The sequence below is a fragment of the Wickerhamiella sorbophila genome (assembly GCF_002251995.1).
Source record: "Wickerhamiella sorbophila strain DS02 chromosome Unknown contig1, whole genome shotgun sequence".
Taxonomy (NCBI): domain Eukaryota; kingdom Fungi; phylum Ascomycota; class Dipodascomycetes; order Dipodascales; family Trichomonascaceae; genus Wickerhamiella; species Wickerhamiella sorbophila.
In genome coordinates, this window is record NW_020193984.1 from 994765 (window position 1) to 1017526 (window position 22762).

Here is a 22762-nt window from a genome sequence, read left to right on the forward strand (position 1 = left end):
GATTGGGCGTTTCAGTGTTGTGCAATAGAGGTTGCTACAAGTTCGGCCCCAACCATCCTGGACACTAGATTCAATGCGACTATGCAGGGTTCCGGCATCAACTCTAAACTAATTTAGGCCCATTTTTCTATGTAATATTCTTGTTATTATCGGCCTTGCATTTGTAACGCTATTGGAGGCTTCAGCCAAGCCGCAATTTTTGGGAGTGGTGGGGGGTTCGGTGCAAATTGGAGATCGTCTACCCTTAACCACAGGTGCGAACGGCAGCGGAGGCTGTGCAAGCCGCGTGGACGTATTTCGCCGTGGTGGAGGGCGTTGCCTGCTGCGATCAAATTTATTATGGCAATCTGTTGAATATCGGGCAATTGTACATTGCCGAAGGTGAGCACCCACTGGGCGTCTTTGATATCACCAGACAGCCATTGCGGGTATTTGCTGATTCACTGTCTCAGGCAGGGGGTGCGTCATGGAAAGACGGGGCTTGGGGGGATCTTGCGATGCGATCAGTGCTCGCTCGGAGCCTACTACCCCGGTAGCAACAAAACCAATTGGCTCTCCCCACTATGATCACCGGCAAAAATATAAACCGTATATTAAATAACGAACTATGGAGTTGGGTCAGTGTGAGCAACATGAAAGCACTACAGCAATTAAGAACTGCTTTTCCTCATTGAACACACCGCAATAGATAGCTGTATATTGTTTAACCACCGAAACCGTAAAGGGTGCGGCCATTGCGCTTGAGGGCATAGACAACATCCAAGGAGGTGACGGTCTTACGCTTAGCATGCTCAGTGTAAGTGACAGCATCACGAATGACCTGCTCGAGGAAGGACTTGAGAACGTTACGGGTCTCCTCGTAGATCAGAGCAGAGATACGCTTGACACCACCACGGCGGGCAAGACGACGAATAGCGGGCTTGGTGATACCCTGAATGTTATCACGCAAAATCTTGCGATGACGCTTGGCGCCACCCTTTCCAAGACCTTTACCACCTTTTCCACGACCAGACATGTTTTATGATTTGTTTTTGGTTAGGAAAATACGATGGGTGGTCCGTCGCGTTTAATATAGCGTATTGTTCATCAGGGGCAAGGGTTGGATCATGATGAAGAGCGACCCAGGTCTGAACATCGCAGCACAGGCGTAGAATTAGGTCCGGTACCGGAGAGGGAATGCTACTGGTTTAGGCAGGTTTGGTTGGCTTGGGCATAGCCAATGGGTATCTAATTGATATCTACGCAGTTGTTGGAGCACCGCCGTGCTAAAAAATGAAAGACTGCTTCGCCATCGTTCTAGTACATGTGTTTACCGCATGGTTTGACAGCTGCCGCTCCTCTGGAGGTTTGATCAGCATCCATCACCGGTCATCATCAGACCGGGCCGTAGATTATGTCACTGCGTATATCACATACTGTGTTCTCCCAAGACCGCGAGAGTATAAATTACTCAAGGTGCCGCCACCATCAGACTACCACACAACTATTCAACATGGCTCGTACTAAGTCTACCATGGCCCGCAAGTCCGCCTCCGGCAAGGCCCCCCGTAAGCAGATTGCTTCCAAGGCTGCCCGCAAGTCTGCTCCCTCTCAGACCCCCGGTGGTGTCAAGAAGCCCCATCGTTACAAGCCCGGTACCGTTGCTCTTCGTGAAATTCGTCGTTACCAGAAGTCCACTGAGTTGCTGATCCGCAAGTTGCCCTTCCAGCGTCTTGTTCGTGAGTTGGCCCAGGACTTCAAGAACGATCTCCGTTTCCAGTCCTCTGCCATTGGTGCCCTTCAGGAGTCCGTCGAGGCCTACCTCGTCTCCTTGTTCGAGGACACTAACTTGTGCGCCCTCCACGCCAAGCGTGTCACTATCCAGGTCAAGGACATCCTTTTGGCTCGCCGTCTCCGTGGTGAGCGTACTTAAGCAGCTTGTTATGCAAAGTATTAATTTAAGTTCTTTTCATATATATTTGCGCCGGATTTTTTTTATTAAGATACCTTTTGTTTAGAATCCAATTTAACGTTGTTTAATATACACTTTTAAACCCCGATTGTTCCCTCAACTAAGCTGTTCGGCATACCTCATTTACGACCTTTTTTTTTCGCGTTTGTCGTTGAGCTTGCCGTTGAGGGGGTCGCCTCCCTTTGTTTTGGTGAGAATTTTTAAGGCGCAATGGCGGCTTCCCATTGGCTTATGTCAATGCGCTTAACATGGGTGGCTTTTTTAAAAATACCTGATGACCTTCAAAACCCAACCTCATTGTTGGCCTGGATCTGGCGGGAGGGGGGGTTTTCTGGAAGGCACATGTCCATTGCTTACGTGATGACATTGTCACGGGAGAACAACGCAGTGTCCTGTAGCTAGCATGCGAAGTGACCATAATTACCACCGGCATCGTGCTATTGCAATAGCAAGCCATCCCGAGAATGACCCCAGCCCGCTAGTACGTAGTTCCCATATATAAAAGTCTTGCCTGCCCTCGCTCTTGGCATCACCTGAGGTTGAGACCCCGCTATATCACATGCAGACATGAACCCCAATTTTCCCATTCATCTTAGTCACATGCATCCTGAAGAGGAGCTTCTGGCTGCGCAGGCTTTGGAACAGCTCCGGTACCCGCGGAAGAGTGTCTCTGTACCCGAGAGCCCTCTGGGTACACGCCAGAATGAAGATATTATCATGTTATCACAAACGGAGAGCAACCAAGCTGTTGCTCGAGCAGACCGTGAGGTCGAGAGATCAGAGGTGGACGATACCCTCCCGAAGAGTGAGTCGAATTCACTCTGGAAAAGCATGATTGCCACTGCTACGGCAATGGTAATTCCGGCCCAGGAAACACAAAAGCGTCTTACTTACTTTTTGCGCATGTTACGGCTAGCAAACGAGCATCTTTCGCAGAAAGTCACTGCTCTACAAGAAGTCGTCGACGCAGAAAACCAAGGTATCGAACCCAAAATTAGCGCGAGTGCCGTCAAGCAAGATATTGTGGCCACTGTGCGTAAATCTATGGACGTTATCATGACTTTTGCTAGTGATTCGCTCCCAGAACGTGCTCGATATGCAGTCCGATTCTGTCTACTGTCTTTGCCCCAACGATGGGCTTGTTCTATGGATGCGGATACCGATGCTAATCACGCCGGTGAGTCGGCAGCATTGAGTTTGGCAACAGAGGCTCTGGCCATGATCCAAACTATCACGGGCATTGTGGATTCAACTCTTACTCGGGCCGATAGCTGGTGCCAGAATCTCGGCAAGCGGCCGCGGTCGGACGCCGACCCAGACGAAGAGACAGACAATGCGAGAATTCGTTCCGCATTGGCCTTACCTCCACTGGTAGCTACTACAAGCACCGACAGCGAAGGTTCGATCCGTCCCCTGTCGCCAAAATTCGCACCCCTCTAAGCTGAAAATGACCGTTTATAAAGTCAACTCTGTTTCATTTTCAATTGATTTGGAACTCGCGGTGCTTTGGCGTAGTATATCGCGCCAACAGAAACAATAATGCCACAGATAAATAACGTGTATGAAAACTGATTGAAAAGATACCCGCTCAGCACCAGGGAAACGAACTTGCGTAGGGTCAGCACGACGCTGGTCGTCAAGGCGCCTGCCGGGGCTAATTGGTTCACGCCAGCAACGCAAACCCACTGCGTTAGGCAATTGGCAAGCAGCAGCTTCAAATTGGTGATTCTAGACCATTGGTCTTGTATCTGCTTTTGAAAAAATACGAAATACGGTAAACTGCACAAGTGCAGCATAAGCATCATTTCCCGACCAGACGTCTGCATTTTCTCAACGTAAAGACTCTGAAAGGCACTCAATAGCGACGCTAGTAAGAGCATAAAGAACCCTAAAGTGGACCCCTCGCTCGGTTTCCTCAGTGTCGCGGCAACCACCGCTGCAGTTATGATGCCGACCGCGGCCATCTGGTGCCCGGAAAATCGCCGACCTGCACAGAGACCTACTAACATAACCACCAGAGAGTTTGACGACCGGAAGATGCTGTGCATTTGCACAGATACATTGAACTTCCAGACTTTGTTGTTCAGAATACTGACGGCAAAATAGAGAAAAGATGGCACTAGCCACTTGCGCACTTCGGGTAACCGGCGGTTCCTGACAGAATAATAAATAATACCTTCAATAGTTATGGCCAGAAACTGAGCAAAAGTCAAAACGTCACCAATATCGCTGTTCTGCTTCAGAAGCTGCTCCAGAAACAGCAAATTACTACAGCAGCCGCCGAAAACCAGCAAAAACGCTCCAGCGAGCATGCTTCTGTAGGAGTTTACTCATCCAACCCCTATGCTTCCGTCGGCCAAGGACTTTGAGTTCAAGAAACTTGTTGGCGATACCAGCGAGTTCGAGGAAGCCCTGGCGACCTGTCAGGATAAGTTCAATTCAGTTCTACAGAAGGAATACGAAAAGGCCGCCGAGGAACAGACGCGATTGGCTGACCGCATGAAGGCCACAGACAAACAGGCGGCCGAAGCTGTCAATAAAATGAACGCTTTGAACAAAGCACCCTTTTTGAAATTGGTTCAGTCCATAGACGAGCTATCGAAACAGCTCAGCTCTGTCCAGTCGACAATCTCGTCTATTGTTGACGATCTGTATGCCATCGACACCAAGCTTCCTCTGCCCGAGCAGTTTCTCGCTCCGTCGCTGCCGCACAAAGCCCAGTTCCCTGAATTGACGCACCTCATGTACGAAAAACAACTCCTCCAACCTGTCGCCGTGGAAAACGTGGTGGCAGAAGTGGATATCGACTGTCACATCGCCCAAGCTGACATTTCCAAAGCCGGCGTGGATGTTCGAGCACAATTGAGATCGTATCAGTCATAATATTTATTCTATCAAGATTTTATCTACAATGCCTTCGTAAACTTTTGCCAGGTCGCTTGTTTTGTACCCCTCCAGAATGTTTTGTTTTTCGATCAGTTCGATAAACCGAGGATCGAGGGGAACCTTTCCCAAAAACGGCACATCGAACTGCCGAGCCAATGCCTCCCCACCGCCTTTGGAGAAAATATTCGTGCACTCCGAGCAGTGGGGGCAAACGTAGCCACTCATATTCTCCACTACTCCGAGGACTTTGAAGTTGACTTTCCGGCAAAAGTTCAGCTCTTTACGCACATCAGCTGCTGCAACTTCCTGTGGGGTGGTCACCAAGATTGCTCCGTCAGTTTTGATATCCTTCAGTACCTCTGCAATCGTGATATGCTCATCTGATGTTCCTGGCGGCGTATCGATGATCAAATAGTCCAGATCCTGCCAAACGACGTCATTCATGAATTGGCGGATCATGGCCGTCTTTTTCGGCCCCCGCCACACCACGCTGTTTCCGCGATCTGACAATAGAAATCCAAGACTCATAAGGCCCAGCTTTTGCGTACTGTCTGTGTAAACGGGGACCCAGCCGGCACTAGATTGATGAACTTTCTTGTCTTCAACACCAAACATGCGCGGCAAGGACGGCCCCGTAAGGTCAATGTCCAAAACTCCCACTTTATATCCTTTTTCTACAAGTGTGAGTGCTAGTTGCGTAGTTGTAGACGACTTTCCCACGCCCCCTTTGCCCGAAAGCACCAGCCAAATGTGCTTCACTTGGTCCATGATGTACGTTGGTAAGCGTGCATAGGGTCTATGTCAGAATTAGATAAAGGCCTTTCGGACGATACGACGAGGCCCTGTTTGGATTATGATTTGGCCTTCTTGGGCGAGTGCTCTCAGAGCACCAACAATCTCGTTTGTGTCGACGCGATCCGTGCTCAGATCAACGACCTTGCGGATAAGCTCGTCATAATGTATTCCTTCTGCATTTTCCAGTAGACGCATAATCTCAGTTTTGAATGCCTGCTGCATCTCTCTTTGAGCACTAGACCGTCCGGTTTGCACCAAGTCCATGTCAATTGTTCCGGTATTGGGGTCGGTAGCCGATTGTTTAATAGCACTCTTGATGAGTCGCACTGCCTCGGCCACATCGTCAGCACTAACCGTTTCAGAGAGCCGCATCTTTGCATGGGCCTCTGACAGGCGGATCATGCTCTCCAGTTGACGCGTGGTGGCTGTAATACGCTTATCGGCCGTACTGGCATCACTACCGAGCTTGCGCATCTGGACGTAGCTTTTCACAAGCAATTCCTTGGCCTCGGGGGTGATTTGCGGTTGAACATTCTGCTTCGCATAAGAAATGTACATGGTCAAGAATTCGACGGGGAGAATCTCTTCTCTTGATGCGTTTTCTGGTCGGTCTTCCAAGTACATATCTGTGAGGTGTTGGGCCAGCCGGCGATCGGCCTGGACATCAACTTTGTCGATCATTAAATAAACCAGGTCAAACCGCGAAAGCAACGTTGGCGGCAGATCGATATTTTGTGGAACGGGCAAGTTGACGTCGTATTTGGAATTGATGGGATTGGCCGAAGCAAGAATCGACGTGCGAGCATTGAGGGTTGTGATAATACCTGCCTTGGCAATACTCACTGTCTGTTGTTCCATGACCTCATGGAGAACGGATCGTGTCGAGTCTGACATTTTATCGAACTCATCGATACAGCATACACCGCCATCAGACAAAACCAAAGCACCTGACTCTAGCACTATCTGCTTCGTATCAGTATCTCTTGTAACATAGGCAGTAAGACCCACTGCTGAAGAGCCTTTACCAGATGTATAAATTCCTCGAGGTGCGATCTTGTGAACATACTGCAACATCTGAGATTTTGACGTAGAAGGGTCACCACATAGTAAAACATTAATGTCACCTCGATAACGGGGCGACCCGCCTTTCTCAAACGTTTTGTTGGTTCCACCAAACAGTTGTAAAAGAATGCCCTTTTTGACGTCATCTTGCTCAAAAATCGATGGCGCCAAAGAGCGAGAAAGCAAGTCATAAACATCAGTTCGCTTTGATGTTTCCTGGATTTTAGCAATATCCTCCTCGGTCAAGATTCGGAGCTCTTGGAGATCCGCTTGCTGCCTAACTTGTTCTGTTCCAATTTGATGCTCGAGAGACGTAGAAACATCGGCACCAAGACGTCTCGTGTCAATTTTTTGTACGTGTACAACATCGACATAGGTCTTGAACAAGTTCTTCATCGCCCTTTGCAAAGGATTCACGCGAACCGGCACCGACCGGTAAACGCCCGTGACCTGGACGCGATCACCCGCTTTGCAGTAATCTACCAACTCATCGTAAACACAAATGGACACACTGTGCGGAGTCTGACCATCAGGAATAACGTCAGGAGTTTCCTGGAGCCTTATCACTTGCTTGTCGTTGAAACGGCATCTGTTATGAACCAGCTGCATCGAGTTGATCTGACCACATACAGCTCGTGGACAACGAGTCGGCTCTGTTATAGTACCACGGTCAATTTCAACTACAACTGTGTGGTTGCAAACCGCACAGCGGAAAAAGGCCTCTTGCATATCAGGGATCACTGGTGTTGCCCGCAAAACCAAGCCCTTGATAGTAACAAGCTTGTCAATATCACTAGGATTGAGCTCTCGAAGACCTTTACGAGCGTCTAAGCCAAAGGGACGAACTTTGTATGTCTTCATTTCAATATCGTCAAGCTCTTGGGGGTTGCCGCTAGCATCTCCACTCGCGATAGCGACCATGCAGTCTTTCACGGTTTGATCCATGATAGGAATCACTTCATGGGGGTAATTAATGAGCTGGTAGTATAATTTCTGCGTTTTCGGGTACGCCAGTAAGTTCCGTGCGTTAAAATTTAGATTTGTCGTGCCCAAGTGCCGCATATCATTCAGCATATCAACATAGACAAGGTCCTCGCCCTCGCCAATATCAACAGTGTCTCCATCAAAAATACTGGCATATTTGGACTTGAAGTTGTTCAAAAAGTATCTGAACGTGTCCATACTCTCCTGAATAGATACGTTTGTGCCCCAAATAACTCTGACTGGTGCGGAACCCAGCTCAGAGCCTCCAGCAGCAGACATTGTCAAAATATTGCGGTCTGCGTCTGAATACCGTGTATCTGACCAGATATCACCCCGCCGGCTTGACATATTATGGCGTCTGTGGCTATTCAGGTCCATGTTGATTTGAGACGAAAGCGCCATAGGGCTAGAAGCAGACAATGCCGCTGGCGACGACGAGTAGTGCAACGGAGAGGAGTTCGGCATACCTGCAGCAGATCCAGGCGCAGCAGGACTACTGTCAGGCCTGCGAGGTGAGGAAACCCCGGGTGGAGACGAGCCAGGAGCTCCAGGGGTCGACATATCGTCAGTATCGAGAACAGCGGGACTAGAAGGCAGGTGGTTCAAAGGAGGCGAGGAATCAACAAACAGCCCCTGATTGGGAGACGACGGCAGCCCATCATTTCCTGGAGGCGACGACATCTCTGTTGTAAAGTTACGTGTAAATAGAGAGTGGTGAAGGGTAAAAAGTCAATTACACTTCCCTATTGGGAGACCCTAACCCGCGTTCGATCGCGTCAGGGAGCCGCCGGGTCAAAGAGAGAGGTTCATAGTTATATATGCAATTAAAAACAGAAAAAATAAATAAGGCGTGGGTGTTATTCGGGCGTGAGCTCGGGTGTCAAGCGCGGGATCTCGTACATATTGCAAAGATCTTTGTTTACAACCCATTTCTTGTCCGACTCTTTACCTCCTAGCCTTTTAGCTGACGCCCGAACAGTTGCCAGGATGGCGGTCTTGGGAACTTGTGGGAACTCCTGTTTGAGCAGTTCGACAAGTAGCGTTTGGTTCATCTTACGGCCGTGCACGCTGTGCAGCAATGCCTTTGTGGCTTCAGGACTAAGAGCTTCTGAGCCAGCATCCGTAGATTTTTCCGGCTTGTCCTTAGGCACTGTCCAGTAGTCTTTCAGAGGGTTGAGCGGAAGATCCAAAAGAAACTCCACCGTGAAGCTACTCAAGCAATTGGTTTCACCGTTGTTCCAAACAACCAGTGGAGTGAGGGGACCAGTGATTTGCATCCGTTTCGTCTCATCGTCAGAAGTGACGAACTCGTCCATGTCGTCATCATCTTCGTCTTCTTCACTTCCGTCGTCGTCGCCCAAATCCTCTCCATCATCTTCTTCTTGAAACCATTCATAGTCTGAGTCGTAATCGTAGTTCAACTCCAGGAGCCGTTGTGACGGATTGGTATATAGCTGTTCAATGGAATCCTTGTCCACTTCAGCAATCGTTCCCACGTACGGTGGTCGAAGATTTTCGGCGAATTGGATGTGTCTAATGTCCAGTTTTGCCAGTAACGACGGCATCTCGGTTTCGGTAACCATACAGAGATGGGCCTCGACTTGGTTTGCAGATAAATAGTCGAATTTTGGGGGGGCAAATGTCTCGGTTTTCAGCCAGGCCAAGGTGTCCGCCGACGACACTGGATCAAAAGTGGGCGCTGTGTAAATTTTGGAGTTGGCCTTTTGATGGTAGGGCAAAAAGTACTTTTCGTAGTCGCACTCGGGCTCGGGCTCAGCCTCGACCTTTGCCAGCGGCTTTGCCTTGAAGAACGTGTTGATTTTGAGCTGGCCCTCTGCTTCTTTGCGTTTCTCGGCCTCTTTCCGAGCTCTTTCTTGCTCTTTTTCTGCCTCCTTGCGAGCTCGCTCCGCCTCCTTCTCGGCCTCTTTACGGGCCTTTTCAGCCTCTCGCTCCGCCTCTTTGCGCGCCTTCTCGGCCTCTCGCTCCGCTTCCTTGCGGGCTTTTTCCTCGTCACGTTCTTTTTTCTTGGCCTCGCGTTCTGCCTCGCGTCGCTGCCGTTCCTCCAAGCGTTCTTGTTCCTTTCGAGCCTTCTCAGCTAGCCGCTTTTCTTCGCGTTCCTGCTTGGCACGGTTTCGTTCCGCTTCCTTGCGGGCCTTTTCTTCAAGCCTCAGTCGTTCCCTTTCAGCTCGATCTTCCTCCACATCGACTTTAGCCTGTTTGGCAACGGGCTCAGCCAAGGATTCTCCCTCCCGCTTCAACATGTTGGGCGCGTCGTGTGATTACTCAAAGTTCGTCGATCTCGACGCGTTTTTAATTTAGATGCATTACAAATTGTCGAGTAAAATAAGGCAGATAGATGAATGTACGTAAGGTTAGAGAAGAGTGAAATTTGCAGCTGCATTACAATCGGAGCAGTATTGCTTGATATGGTTGAATGCATCAACATTCAGATCGGGGATGATCGATCTCGCTTTAGCACAAAGTGCGACCTCGGTCTCCAGCCAGTTGGCAAACTCCAGACGGATGATTTCGAACTCCTCGTCTCTAAGCAGGCGTAGTTCCGTCAAAAGCTTGTTGCGCTCTATAGCAAGCCCTGTACGCAGGGCCTGAATATGCTCAATGGCTTGGTGCGACTTGTAATCAACAGTGGGCCGCAGCGTCAGCTGGTCCTCGTTTTCATAAATTGTCGTGCCCAAGAGTTCTTGGAACTTGTCGGCACAGAGATTGTCCGGTAAGATATCTTTGGTTACAACCCGAGCAGAGATGGCGTCGTCAACATCGCGCAGGTAAATGGCTCTCTTGAAAACAGATCCCGCTGTTGGACTAGCAGGAACGATTTTGTCGACGTACGCATTGGCTTCTCGAACCTCCCACTTGGCGTGCCAGTAGTTATAACTTGACGATCCAAACAAAACAACGTTCAGCACTAAAGATAACAAAAGAACAAGCAGAATGACACGATCAACGCTCGCCACTTTACCGAAATAGCTACCGACCTCGTTGCCAATAACAACAGAAAAGTTAATGAGCCAATTCAGGGGCAGCTTCACGGCATACCAGAAATAAGTACGGCGGCCGAGGTGAACATTGATTGTGTTTTCATGCTGTGGACGCTCGATCGCCTGCGTGGCCTTGATTCGACCGAACTTTTTGATAATAGAATACTCATCGACATGCCCTTCCATGCTCTCAATGGCTTCTTCGATATTATGGCATGTGAGCTCCATTTCCTCGCGAAGCAACTTGAGCATGACTCGTTCAAGTGTCTTGGCTGTTGTGGCTTGTCCTTTCTTCCAGTGAATATCCGCGTACATTTGCAAACGCGAATGTCCATTCGACAGCCGGACGATGGCATATCGTACAGTGATGTGGAACTTTGCACCGCGAGGTAACTTCAAGACAGGTCGGCGCTCCGAGATAATGTAGAGGTGGCCACTGTCTTTCCGTTCGATCCGCTGGACAAAATCTTGCACCATGGAATCCCAGTACATTTTGAAGGCAATCTCTTTGATACCGGAAATCCATGCATGGACAACACGTTCTAAAACGCCATTATGGTCGTACCACTGCCCTGACTCCAACTTTTGGAACAAGCGGTGATCCATGTCTTCCCGGTTAAACACAGTTTCATGATCACCAAACATCGTGTGAAAGAGCGCTCGGGGCGACAGTGCGAAGTTGTGCTCTAAAACAGTGTGCTTCATGGTATTTCCCAAGTTGTGTGCAGAGGCTAGTTCGACTGCGTCTTTCTCACCCATTGAAGTGGCCCCGGTTGCGTTGGGGCTCTTCAATGCTCGATCAATATCACTCCATAATGTTCCCAAAACTTGTTCCTCGGCGGTTGTTGGCACGAGTCTTTGCTTGACATCATGGGCATACTCGGTATTAATTCGACCAAGTTGTTTGATTATTTCTTCAAGGTTGTCAGGTTTGAGAGACTTGAAGTTATCCAACAAATACTGCAAGCGACGCTGCATCAATGGCCCAGAGTCAATGAACATACGCATGATGAAAGTAGAATAAGGAGGTAAATCGCTCGACTCGTCGTTCTCTTTCTCTGTGTTACGCACAATTATCTGTAGATCATCAAAATCAACTGACGACTTACACTCGACATCCAAAATAGACATGTAGCGAACGCTTCGTAAGGATGCATAGTCGAAAATGGACACCTGGAAAAGTATACGACGGTTTGTAGCGTACATTCTGGAAGGAACCCACTGATTTTCCTTCAGTCGAACAAAGCCTCGCATCACAGTCACAACATACTCGTTTGGTAGATTCAAATTCTCAAACATCGCCCGCCGAATCATGTCTTGAGCCACAAGCTCCCTAGGATAGTACCTGGGATATTGAGGGGCCTTTGGAACATATTCCGCTGCGAACTGCTGGCTAGCCCGGTAAGTTCTCCAATTGACAGATCCCCAGAAATTCGCCGTGAGGGCATTAGGGAAGCCGACTGGTTGCAAAAAGGAATAACCAACAACCGCCCACGATGTCATGGATGTAGGCATAGGGACAGTGGGGATTATAGGTGGTGCAAGCATATTTTGAGATGAAGGAGCCAGGGTGCTGAGACCATCAATATATTGGGTCGAACCAACTACTTTGAGCAAAAAGCTGAAAGTGTTACTTAGGTCATGATCAAGGAAAACTTTTGTCGGGTCAGGGGCTCTTGCCTCGGTCTCAAGAGACTCGGTCTCAGATTTCGAAGAGAACGAATTCAGTCTCGAAAGTCCGGTTGAACGCCGCACAAACCGCTTGAAGTTCTCACCACTGTGGTGGTGATGGCGCGACGAAGTTGAATGTGAAGGCGACAGGCTTCCATTATCCGAAGACTCTGTGAGCTGAATAGAAACGAACTCAGGGGCCCACGCTGAAAGGCGAGAAGGTAGCTTAGCATGCATTTTCGCGGCAGCAGCGGCTACTGTTAGCCAATCCTCAAGCTCGGCTCTCGTCTCAGCCTGTACAACAATCCTGAAGGTCTCTTTGGTCACTGTGAAACATCCCCGACGGCTATATTCTGGAGCACTTGCAAACACACAGCTGGCAACTGGCACTTTATCAGATTCAAGAACATAAAATCCATCAGCAGATAAAGCAAGCCATCCGAAAAGACCATTTTTTATGAAAGCCCACCGACGTACCCAAAGGTTGCGGTGGCTGGGGTGTTTGATGAAAACCCAACCAAATTGTTCAACGGGTGTGTCACCAGTAACCTTTGGTGTAAAATCAGCTGGAAGAGTACATGTCTCAAGGGTAAATGCCGTAATATCCTCCGTGGTATCACTCTCGCCGGCACGCTGCTCCAGCCTTCGACTTGCTATCTCCAGGCCCTCCATAACATGGTTCTTACCACGAGTCATGGTCAAAGCACACTGCCTGAGACGATGGAGATCTACTGCATTTTCCATGTTTGCGACTGAGGATTTGCGATAGATTTGCATTGGGTCAGAAAATGCCAACATGAAGGAGCCAGTAGCCTCGAGACGAAGCCGCGACATGACGTTGGTGAGCTTGATGGAAGCAAGAAGATACTCGCGGCGAAGTTCTGCGACATGTTTCTGGGCCTTTTGAAGCTCTAATGGGGGGTCGTTTTTATCCATTGCCATAAAACTAGCGTGAGCCTGATCATAAGCAGCTTGGGCCGCGGTGAACTTTTCAAACTGGACCTTGTAGGGCTTGTAAGCCTCTGAAATTCTGCGAAGATGTTCCTTCAGCTGTTCCTGATGGGTGTGAAGACGGCCAATAATTTCAGTCCAAACGGCTTTGATGCTCTGAGAGTATCGCACAAAAGCCAAAGTCGTGTAATCTTGGCCCAGCAAGCCCTGGAAAGCAAAATTGGGCACAAACATAACGATAATATTATTTGCGAGTTCACGCATAGTATCCATAGAAGCATTAAGCTCACTAGTACGCTTTTGTAATTTGGTACACCATTCAAGCATGTCATTGATCTCGTGATTCAAATGATTGAAACTAGCGCGGAAGGTGGGCGAATCCAAAGCGGCTTCTTTGAGTGTAACAGCAACTAGCGAGAACTTGTTTGCTGAAGAATCGCCTTTCAGCAGCTCTTCTTGCTCTAGTTCCAATGGATCAATAGCATGACGATCAGACAATGAAGAGACCTCGGAGATATTCGACTCGGAAACATCCGGAATTTGGCCTGATACATGAACTGGCTGCACAGGATTATTTACAGCTTCGGTGGATGGTACCCGGCCATCCTCCGTTACATCGTCCATTTGCACGTCCGGATGGCCGATAGGGCCGACCAAATTGATTCTTTGCTTGCGCTCAGAAATTGGTTGCTCTGGCGAGCTCGAGACTGTATGAGCCGGTTGAGCTTTTTGGTGGCTTGAATCATCCGGAGAGTTCTCAATGCCAGTATCATTCGCCGGTTCAGCGAGCGCTTGACGAGAGTGACCCATACTGTGCAGTATATTGAGACTCCTGCTAGATTGCTTTTTGGCAAGTTTGGATATATCGACCGACGAGGACATAAGACTTGACTCGCCGTCTTCTGCAATGGATGTAGCTCTCGAGCTTTCATTTTCTGAAAAAACTCTGCTGCTTTTCGATCCACGTCGCAACCCAATCTTCTGCCTAAAGGTCATAACGATGGTGCTGACAGTTAGATGGCAGCCCGCCGCAAGCAACATATCTGTTGGGCACTGCCGCAGCCGATGATTGTCGTACCTGCCAAAATTGATTTTAATATACGTTTAGCTGTTCTTATTTGAATAACCACCGTTATTTCGACTAGCATTAGTGGGTAGATCTGTGCGGACGCTGTTGAGGACTTTATTCTCGGCTATTTATATACGTAGCAAAGGCAACGGTGGTGAAAGAGTAGATCCTCGACGCCAATGATACTTGACTTTGTCCCAGATTTATGGTGGTCACAATACACCTCTTTTTCCTGCTACCCCTTGGAAATGAGCACAGCGATTGCTATACCTCGAGGTTAGGGTACGTGCGTCCGCTTGAAGATTACGATTATCGCTACTAACTGAAAGGATGTGAATTACTCCAAACAGGGATGATTGCCAATCCTCGAGGCGATCAAGGGAGATGTTTCAGCAGCCAGCGCTTTGAAGGGGTTGCTCGATCATGTTTATAGGGTTTATAAAACTAAAAAAAAAGATTTGGACTTGGTCGTTATTGCACCCAAATACCTTAGGTTCCTCAAATATCATGGGCCTCGAGAAACTGGTATGGGCGAAAACGTAGCTCGCAGGCGTATGCAGCTTACCCCAGGGAGGTTGAAAAGTCATCTCCGTTCCAACGCAGCCGTGGCAAGGAATGTAGAGTAGACCTTCACTGATGTGGAGCCTGGAAAGTCGCAGAGGTTCCATATCACACCCGCAGCATTCCCCACTCATTCAAACACTTTTTTCCCCGGTTTGTTCTGATTGAACGCGAAAATGCTCCTGGCATTCTTCTAGCTGAAGGAGACCCTGCTGGAACCAACAGCAGTGGGCAAGGGGCTGCGCTGCTGAACGCGACCCGACGCAGCCCGAAGAGACCTTACCCCCTTTTGAAAACGGTACAGAGAGCGATTAGCAGGAGGAGCCAGCAGCACAGGCGCGATGTGCCTGACACGAAAAGATGGGATACGCTTTTTACTTTAGAAAAACTCCATTATTTCCGGAACCGGCTCTGTGGGCAGACTTCTCCATGTTTGAGGTCGTTGGAATTTTGCCTACCCCTGATGCATGCGTGTGCTGCGATGACATAGCTTGCACAGAGACCCTTGCAGGATATAAAAACACAGGCAGTACTCGCAGTGCACTTGCCATATTATATCTGTGCAGCCTGAGACTGTTTCAGTGCACCATCAACCCTTTACTTGTATGACTAGCGTTGCTTCACCATCTGGCTACATGACTCCTCGTACTCCCCCAGCAGAGTGGTCAGAAAACGAAGAAGAAGTCGACGCCAAAACCGAGACCCCCAAGGTGCAACTCAAGTTTCTGGGCTCCCCGGCCCCTGTTTCGAGAAGCCTGCCCACTCTCCCCCCTACCCCGCCGTTCTATGCAATTCGACCTAAAATTCAGGCACGGTTTGTGGCCAAGTCGCATGCTGATAAGCTCAAAGCGCGCCTCCAACTCGCATACTTTCGAGTGAGAACAGACCAAATCAATGTTCCCTTGAATGAAATTACTATTTAAGCCAAAAGTGGCGTCTTATCTTATATATATATTTTCTCCGCTGTACATAATTGTACTATAGTTTACTTATTCACAAACACGATACACTAAATCGAGCACCTGCTGCCGGTGATTCGAATCAACAAACAACGCAGTGACAAGATTCTCGAGCTCTGAAGCACTAAAGTCACTGAGTTGGCCCGAAGCAGCCAGGTCCGCGATATCGTCGAGCCGTCCGCTGACAATGGAGCCCAAACGTTGCAGCTTGACCCACGACGGGACAGACACTGCAACGTTGTCGAAAAACGCAGCACACCCTCTGAATCCATTAAGCGTGGTTGAAATATTAATAGACTCCGTTTCCGAGATATCCTCGATGGCCTCGACTGAGCGGATCAGGTACGTCACCACCTGCTCAACCGCTTGCGAGATGACATGTTCACGGATCTGTGGGCCCGCACTGCTTGAGGTTTGAGCAATACGTTCCAGCTGGTCCATAATGGATTTGACAGCAGTCGGGCTGTAAGTTGCGTCAACCTTTATAGCATACAGCTCCCGATCAAGCGAAGCAGCATTGTCGGCAAGAATATCCGCCAACAGCTGATTGGCAAACGTTTCGGTGAGTTCTAGCGATTTGGGACGCGCCGGCGCGTTAGACACTTCGGCTAGAATGTACATGGTTTCCACATATAGCGTCATGGGGTGCTTTCGATAGAATAGAGGCGCCAGCGCCCGGAACAATGCAAGTAAGAAGTCTACTTCTAAGTCTGTCTCCCACAAAAATGCTTGGAAAACATCCAAAGCTTTTTCTTTGGACGCAGGCTCCTCTTCCAAGTTGTCTGCGTCATCGCCATCATCGCCATCCCAGTCTTCGCCATCCCAGTCCCAGCTATCTACCTTGTATTCTCCAGCCAGAGATTTGCGTAGTCTGGCGAGATAATGGTTGTGTCGGCTCATGTTCCACTGCTCGTCGAAAGAATTAGCAAAGGAGCTCAATTCGTGGCCTTTCACCCACCCTTCTGTTAACATAACATCTTCAAGACCACGCACACCTTCAATATCTTTTCTGAATGCTTGAAGATTTTCGGATTCCTCGGGGAACAAGCTGGGGAAACTCTTGTGGACAAGATTCTCCACCAAATTATGACCGTACCGACGGGCAATCCGTGCTTGAAGCTCGGGCACATCTGCGAGCACTCCTCCAATTGCTAAAACAAATGTTTGCACAACATCAATCAGCGTCACGACATCCATATAACCACTATTCTGACTGAGCTCAACTGAGGTTTCGTCTTCGAAGATCTCACGAACTTGCAAGTCGACTATCGCTTCAAACAGTGGGGAGAGCGTAATTAGGAAATCCTCGATCAACGAGGGCATAAAATCTCTCACAGTTTCATAAGTCTCCAGTGCTACCGCAAGCTTAAGTTCAATCGCATGCTCTTTCTGTCTCACAAACACAGCATTTAGCCACTTCTCATGTAGTTGTTCCCGCAATCGCTTGCCAATAGTCGCGCTTCTTCGTTCCAAATCTGCGATCAGCAAGGCAGAGGGGTGTTCTGTAGCGAATCTCTGAATCCGGGACTTTAGGTCTTCCAGCTGTGAAAATGCAACGCTCAGCTCGCCAAGCGACTCGAGCGATTCTAGCTCCTGGACAGCAGACTTGATGACCCAGAGCTCACTCACAATGGCAAGGTTGGTTTGGATGGCCTCCTGTTCGCCAGTGTCTTCGACAATTTCAGCAGTTTGAATGCATTGTATTAGATCTGTGACTGCGCTATCAATCTCAGACTCTACCTCCTCCAACTGTCGCTGCACAGTTTCCAGAGTCACGCTGGCCATGGTGATCACGTAAACACAGGGGATCACTTGGAGATCTTGAAAAAGCTAGACAGGGTTGATTGATTTGATTGGTTTGCCGGCCTTCCGGGTTCGTGTCTCGGTTTTTTTGTAGCCGGCAGCTTTCGAAAAGGCAATTGCGATTGAGTGGATTTGGCGGCAGTTTCCGGCTTCGTCTCAGGTATCGGAAGATCAATAGCCGATATGAACCCAACCATCTGATCATCAACAGTGGGCCTTTTGAAGACAATTTTACGTTTTAAGATTGAACTCAGCGCTTTCATATCTGGGGCGCATTGATCAATACTTTTCACGGCCTTGAAATTGTCTGGCAGACCAGGGTGTGGGGTATTGTACAATACCACCAAGTGCGCACAAGCTCTTGTCATGGCGACATAGAGCAGCCTAGTTTCTTCATCATGCTGGTTGTTATCCATAAAATTGAAAAAGTCGTTGTTCAGTGTGACATAGACTACTGGCCATTCCAACCCTTTTGCTGAGTGAATGGTAGACAAAGTAACGCTCCCTCTGTCTGTGGATTGACTCGTGTCCAATGCCCAATTTTCCATGCACTCCTCCAATTCGTTGGCTGGGATTCCACGGCAACTCTCAATGAATGCAGAAACATAGTTCTCGTCGTCCCTTACTTCCGCTTGTACAACTTCCATAACAAGGGACACAATATCATATAGGTCACCGTTCTGCTCTCGCATCTCCCGAAGATTGCAAATGAGGTTCAGGTACTCATGCACGCCTTTGTGTGGGGATTTTTCAAGCATTGCCAAGTAGAGATTTCGGTGATTTCCTTTCAAGACTTCGAGAGTTTTAGGGCCAATTCCGCGCGCAGGAACATTAATTGTACGAGACAAAGCCATATCATCTTCTCCTGAGACAACTACACGTAAGTAGTCCAAAATAAGTTGGATGCTTTTGCGCTTTGAGAGGCTTTTACCCCCAAACACTTTGTAGGGTATCTTCTGGCGCAGGAGAATAGCTTCCAGTACCGCAAAGTGGCGTCTTTGTCGGGCCAGCACAGCGACTTCACCATACTCTATTCCAGAGTTCACCAAACGCTCGATTTGGTTCGCCAACGCGTGGAATTGAGCCGTTAGTTGGAACTCTGCCGATTGCACCATGTAAGGAGTACTTGAACATTTTGCCACTGCTTTCAGCTCGCGAGACTGAGAAAACAACCTTGTGTGGCTTTTATTGATTGTGCTTTCTGCAAAACTAAGAATCCCGTTTGTGGACCTGTAGTTTCTTGACAGAAAATAGATATGCGTTTCGGGGTGATGCTCGGTCAACGTTGAAAAGTTTTTGGGATTGGCCGTTCTGAACCCATATATGCTCTGATCAGGATCACCCACAACTGTAAGACAGCCCGATTCTTCGGCGAGCGCTTCGGCTAGATCAAGTTGGAGAGCATTAGTATCCTGGAACTCGTCTACTAAAACACCTTGAATAGTTTTGGCAAACTGTTGAATGCGCTTGCCCTCCTCGGTGCTAGGATCCCAAAGATAGTCTCGAAGCTTTATCAAAATATCATCGAAATCGTACATGCCCCTGCGCTCCAATTCAGCATTGTATCGGCAGTAAAAGGGGAAAAGACGATCAGAGTCATTGGGTCCTATTCCTTGACCCTTGAGCTTTGAGATACATCTTTGCAGTATATCAATATCTTTGCTTTGAGTTCTTTGAAAACTGATCTTTTCTCCGGAAGATTTTGTGTACAAAAAATCAAGATCCGCACCTTGGACAATGTCGCTCAAAATACTGCGCTGGTCGCTTTCAACAGCAATGCGGAAATTCACCCTGCCAATTTGCTTTAATATTCTGATTGCGACCTTGTGAAAAGTACTCAGAAAAGGCATTTGGCTTTTGTCAATTGAAAGACGTTGGGTCATTTCATTTGCAGCCTGGTTCGTGAAGGTCATTACAACCAAAGACTTGGGGTCAAGGCCGCTATCGATCAAATACTTTAATCTGTGAATCAAAGTAAAGGTTTTGCCTGTACCAGGGCCGGCAATGATTTGGACGTACCCTTTAGGCGCCGAGACGGCTAATTTCTGTTCGGCATTCATGATTTGTAGTCATACGTAAAAGCAGATCGTTATAAACAACCAAAGATACCGAAGTAAAACACTTTTGCAAGGCAAAAAAACAAATGATTTGCTGAATTGATCTAGCTTGTTAGGGACTTTTTGGGTTTTACATTGAGTCTTGGCAGTTGCAGGTTCTCCCCGCCCCCTGATATTTATGATATTCGCGTCTATATATTGTATTATTTTGTTGAACATTAAAGAACCTCCAATCAAGCCAGCTACCGTGTGTAGGGCGTGCGTAGTTTCAGACATGCAGGTTAATGAAAACACGTTGACGCGTCTTAATAACCGTGCTTCATGTCAAAAGACGACGCGGGGTTATTGAGTTTCGCAGCGAAACTGGCGCCAGAGCCAAACACAATTCGAGTATTTGAACGTGCAGACGACTATGTTACTGTAGGAGACGAGGCCGCTCAAGTGGCGCAAATTGTGTACAAAACTTCATCGGCACTTAAGCGATCAACTCCTGATGGCCCGGCTATATGCACCATGAACGGGTCACTGCTAGCCAATTTCCTGAAAGAAGCTCTTCAGAATCTCGGTCTGCGTGTAATATTTTATTCTTCTGCTTCTGGGTCACGTACCAATTGGCAAATCAGTAAGGAGGCGTCTCCCGGCAATTTGCAGGAAGTTGAGGATCTGATTGGAACAAGCTACGACCAGAATCCAGTGATCATCGCCGTCAAAGTTCAGAATGGTCCGAACCAAACTCGCGTTATTGGATTCAGTTTTATCGACACCAGCAGCCGAGAATTGGGGCTCTCTCAGTTTGTCGATAACGATTTATTCAGCAACTTTGAGTCTCTGGCTATTCAGTTAGGCGTTAAAGAAGCTTTGATTGTGGATGATGCTAGTCAGGATACGCAAAAAGTGACTGCACTGCTTTCCAGGCTCAATATTCTTGCAAGCACGCGCAAGTCTTCGCAGTTCTCATCAAAAGATGTTGCTCAAGATCTGGAAAGGTTGACCGGAAAGACTGGGCTGGAACTTGCAAAAGAACTGTCTTTAGAAGCGGCAGTAGGTTCCGCAGGTGCTCTCATCAAATATCTCAGTTTGATGGCCCATACCGGTGATTATGGGCAGTACAAACTGACCACTCACGATCTTTCACAATACATGAGACTAGATGCTTCTGCCATCAAAGCTCTGAATATCATGCCAGGTCCACGCGATGGCTCAAAAACAATGTCTCTATTTGGTTTACTGAATCGCTGCAAAACCACCTCAGGCGTTCGGACTCTCGCCCAATGGCTAAAACAGCCGCTGATGGATCACCAAGAAATCACTGCCCGTCACGACTTGGTACAGGGCTTTATTGAAAATTCAATTACCCGTCAGACTCTTAGAGATGATTTGTTTCTGGTTGTCCCTGATTTGGGCAAGATCTCTCGGAAGTTTTATCGCAATATTGCCAAACTAGAAGATGTGGTGCGCGTGTACCAGTTGGCTATCAGGCTAAACGACTTTATTGACTGCTTGTCTGATATGTCTGACGTTCCTGGGATTGAGCATTATTACGTTGGGCCTCTAAAGACTGCCAACGAGCAGTTCGCCAAGTTCGCTGAATTGGTCGAGACGACCGTCGACCTGCAGGCCCTTGAACGCAATGAATATGCTGTCAATCCTGCATTCGACGATCGTCTGCAAACAATCAAGGGCCGCAAAGAACAACTAATTAACGAAATTAAAAGAGAGCAGTCAGATATCGGCCGCCAGCTCGGAATGGAACCGGATAAAAAGCTCAAACTTGAAGAGCACCATGTATATGGATGGTGCTTGAGGTTGACGAGAACCGATGCTTCTTGCTTGAGAAAGCATTCTGGATTCACCGAACTGGCTACACTGAAAGCTGGCACATACTTTTTGAATCGAAAGCTTCGCGAGTTGAACAACGAGTACAGTGATCTCAGCACTGAATATCGCAAAACACAAAGCACATTGGTTAAAGAGGTGGTCGAGATTGCAGGTACCTATACTCCCATTCTTGGACCCTTGGGTATTTGTTTAGCGCACCTCGATGTCATAGTGTCGTTTGCTGAAGCCAGCCAATTCGCACCACTGCCCTACGTTCGCCCCACAATGCATCCCAGACACGAGGGAAATATCACACTTAAGCAGGCGCGGCACCCTTGTATGGAAGCTCAATCTGATATGCGGTTTATTCCGAATGACGTCGAGCTGAAGCGAGGGTCAAGCGAGTTCCTTATTATTACCGGCCCTAATATGGGTGGCAAGTCAACATATATTCGACAGATTGGCGTCATATGCCTGATGGCCCAGATCGGCTGCTTTGTGCCCTGTTCTGAAGCAGAGCTATGCATTGTCGACTGTGTTCTGGCCAGGGTGGGAGCTGGTGATTCTCAGCTCAAGGGCATTTCAACTTTTATGGCCGAAATGCTTGAGACTGCCTCTATTCTCAAAACAGCGACAAAAGAGAGCTTGATTGTCATTGATGAGCTTGGGCGAGGAACATCTACTTACGATGGCTTTGGTCTGGCTTGGGCTATTTCTCAACACATCGTAGAGAAAATCGGCTGCTTTACTCTGTTTGCTACGCATTTCCACGAGCTCACCGCCTTGAGTGACAACTATCCGCAGGTTGAAAACATGCATGTGCTTGCTGAAACTACAGGCAATGAAGAGGATATTACACTACTATACCAAGTTGCCCCGGGTATCTCAGACAAGTCCTTCGGTATTCATGTCGCAGAGGTCGTTTCATTCCCGGAAAAAGTCATCCGTATGGCTAAACGCAAGGCTGAAGAACTAGAAGAGCTTGAGGGGGCTCACAACCTCACCCAGGATGACATTGTCGACGGCACAAAGCGGCTGAAGCAGGCGCTGCAGACATGGGCTCAGAAAGCACCCGACGACGAAGGCGCGGCTGCTAAACTGCTACGCGATATGATCGAGGACCACCGCTCTGAATTCGAGCAGCAACCGTTCCTCAAACAAGTACTTGAATGTCTGTAAACATGTAAGTTTCATTT

General features: G+C 48.3%; 13 protein-coding genes across 13 annotated transcripts; 5 read left to right on the forward strand and 8 right to left on the reverse strand.

Annotated features, from left to right (window-relative positions):
• Positions 1–703: 703 nt before the first annotated feature.
• On the reverse strand, positions 704–1015 carry B9G98_00596 (Histone H4; the record flags this gene model as incomplete). Its single annotated transcript, XM_024807154.1, has 1 exon — positions 704–1015. One exon carries the CDS (start codon positions 1013–1015, stop codon positions 704–706), a length of 312 nt encoding a protein of 103 aa, XP_024662922.1.
• A 477-nt stretch (positions 1016–1492) lies between these two features.
• Positions 1493–1912, forward strand: B9G98_00597 (Histone H3; the record flags this gene model as incomplete). Its single annotated transcript, XM_024807155.1, has 1 exon — positions 1493–1912. One exon carries the CDS (start codon positions 1493–1495, stop codon positions 1910–1912), a length of 420 nt encoding a protein of 139 aa, XP_024662923.1.
• A 639-nt stretch (positions 1913–2551) lies between these two features.
• Positions 2552–3391, forward strand: B9G98_00598 (Transcriptional repressor OPI1; the record flags this gene model as incomplete). Its single annotated transcript, XM_024807156.1, has 1 exon — positions 2552–3391. The coding sequence occupies one exon, from the start codon at positions 2552–2554 to the stop codon at positions 3389–3391; it is 840 nt and encodes a 279-aa protein (XP_024662924.1).
• A 23-nt stretch (positions 3392–3414) lies between these two features.
• B9G98_00599 (UDP-N-acetylglucosamine transporter yea4) lies at positions 3415–4263 on the reverse strand (the record flags this gene model as incomplete). Its single annotated transcript, XM_024807157.1, has 1 exon — positions 3415–4263. One exon carries the CDS (start codon positions 4261–4263, stop codon positions 3415–3417), a length of 849 nt encoding a protein of 282 aa, XP_024662925.1.
• A 31-nt stretch (positions 4264–4294) lies between these two features.
• B9G98_00600 (hypothetical protein) lies at positions 4295–4834 on the forward strand (the record flags this gene model as incomplete). The annotated part of the gene is made up of 1 exon (XM_024807158.1): positions 4295–4834. The coding sequence occupies one exon, from the start codon at positions 4295–4297 to the stop codon at positions 4832–4834; it is 540 nt and encodes a 179-aa protein (XP_024662926.1).
• A 3-nt stretch (positions 4835–4837) lies between these two features.
• Positions 4838–5605, reverse strand: B9G98_00601 (Cytosolic Fe-S cluster assembly factor CFD1; the record flags this gene model as incomplete). The annotated part of the gene is made up of 1 exon (XM_024807159.1): positions 4838–5605. The coding sequence occupies one exon, from the start codon at positions 5603–5605 to the stop codon at positions 4838–4840; it is 768 nt and encodes a 255-aa protein (XP_024662927.1).
• A 39-nt stretch (positions 5606–5644) lies between these two features.
• B9G98_00602 (DNA replication licensing factor MCM4) lies at positions 5645–8359 on the reverse strand (the record flags this gene model as incomplete). The annotated part of the gene is made up of 1 exon (XM_024807160.1): positions 5645–8359. The coding sequence occupies one exon, from the start codon at positions 8357–8359 to the stop codon at positions 5645–5647; it is 2715 nt and encodes a 904-aa protein (XP_024662928.1).
• A 176-nt stretch (positions 8360–8535) lies between these two features.
• Positions 8536–9939, reverse strand: B9G98_00603 (Chromatin assembly factor 1 subunit rlf2; the record flags this gene model as incomplete). The annotated part of the gene is made up of 1 exon (XM_024807161.1): positions 8536–9939. The coding sequence occupies one exon, from the start codon at positions 9937–9939 to the stop codon at positions 8536–8538; it is 1404 nt and encodes a 467-aa protein (XP_024662929.1).
• Positions 9940–10050: 111 nt separating this feature from the next.
• Positions 10051–14295, reverse strand: B9G98_00604 (putative PH domain-containing protein C19A8.02; the record flags this gene model as incomplete). Its single annotated transcript, XM_024807162.1, has 1 exon — positions 10051–14295. One exon carries the CDS (start codon positions 14293–14295, stop codon positions 10051–10053), a length of 4245 nt encoding a protein of 1414 aa, XP_024662930.1.
• A 1239-nt stretch (positions 14296–15534) lies between these two features.
• Positions 15535–15852, forward strand: B9G98_00605 (hypothetical protein; the record flags this gene model as incomplete). The annotated part of the gene is made up of 1 exon (XM_024807163.1): positions 15535–15852. One exon carries the CDS (start codon positions 15535–15537, stop codon positions 15850–15852), a length of 318 nt encoding a protein of 105 aa, XP_024662931.1.
• A 66-nt stretch (positions 15853–15918) lies between these two features.
• Positions 15919–17673, reverse strand: B9G98_00606 (hypothetical protein; the record flags this gene model as incomplete). Its single annotated transcript, XM_024807164.1, has 1 exon — positions 15919–17673. One exon carries the CDS (start codon positions 17671–17673, stop codon positions 15919–15921), a length of 1755 nt encoding a protein of 584 aa, XP_024662932.1.
• A 23-nt stretch (positions 17674–17696) lies between these two features.
• B9G98_00607 (ATP-dependent DNA helicase PcrA) lies at positions 17697–19760 on the reverse strand (the record flags this gene model as incomplete). The annotated part of the gene is made up of 1 exon (XM_024807165.1): positions 17697–19760. The coding sequence occupies exon 1, from the start codon at positions 19749–19751 to the stop codon at positions 17697–17699; it is 2055 nt and encodes a 684-aa protein (XP_024662933.1). The 5' UTR covers positions 19752–19760.
• Positions 19761–20069: 309 nt separating this feature from the next.
• Positions 20070–22745, forward strand: B9G98_00608 (DNA mismatch repair protein msh-2; the record flags this gene model as incomplete). Its single annotated transcript, XM_024807166.1, has 1 exon — positions 20070–22745. The coding sequence occupies one exon, from the start codon at positions 20070–20072 to the stop codon at positions 22743–22745; it is 2676 nt and encodes an 891-aa protein (XP_024662934.1).
• Between the last annotated feature and the right edge of the window lie 17 nt (positions 22746–22762).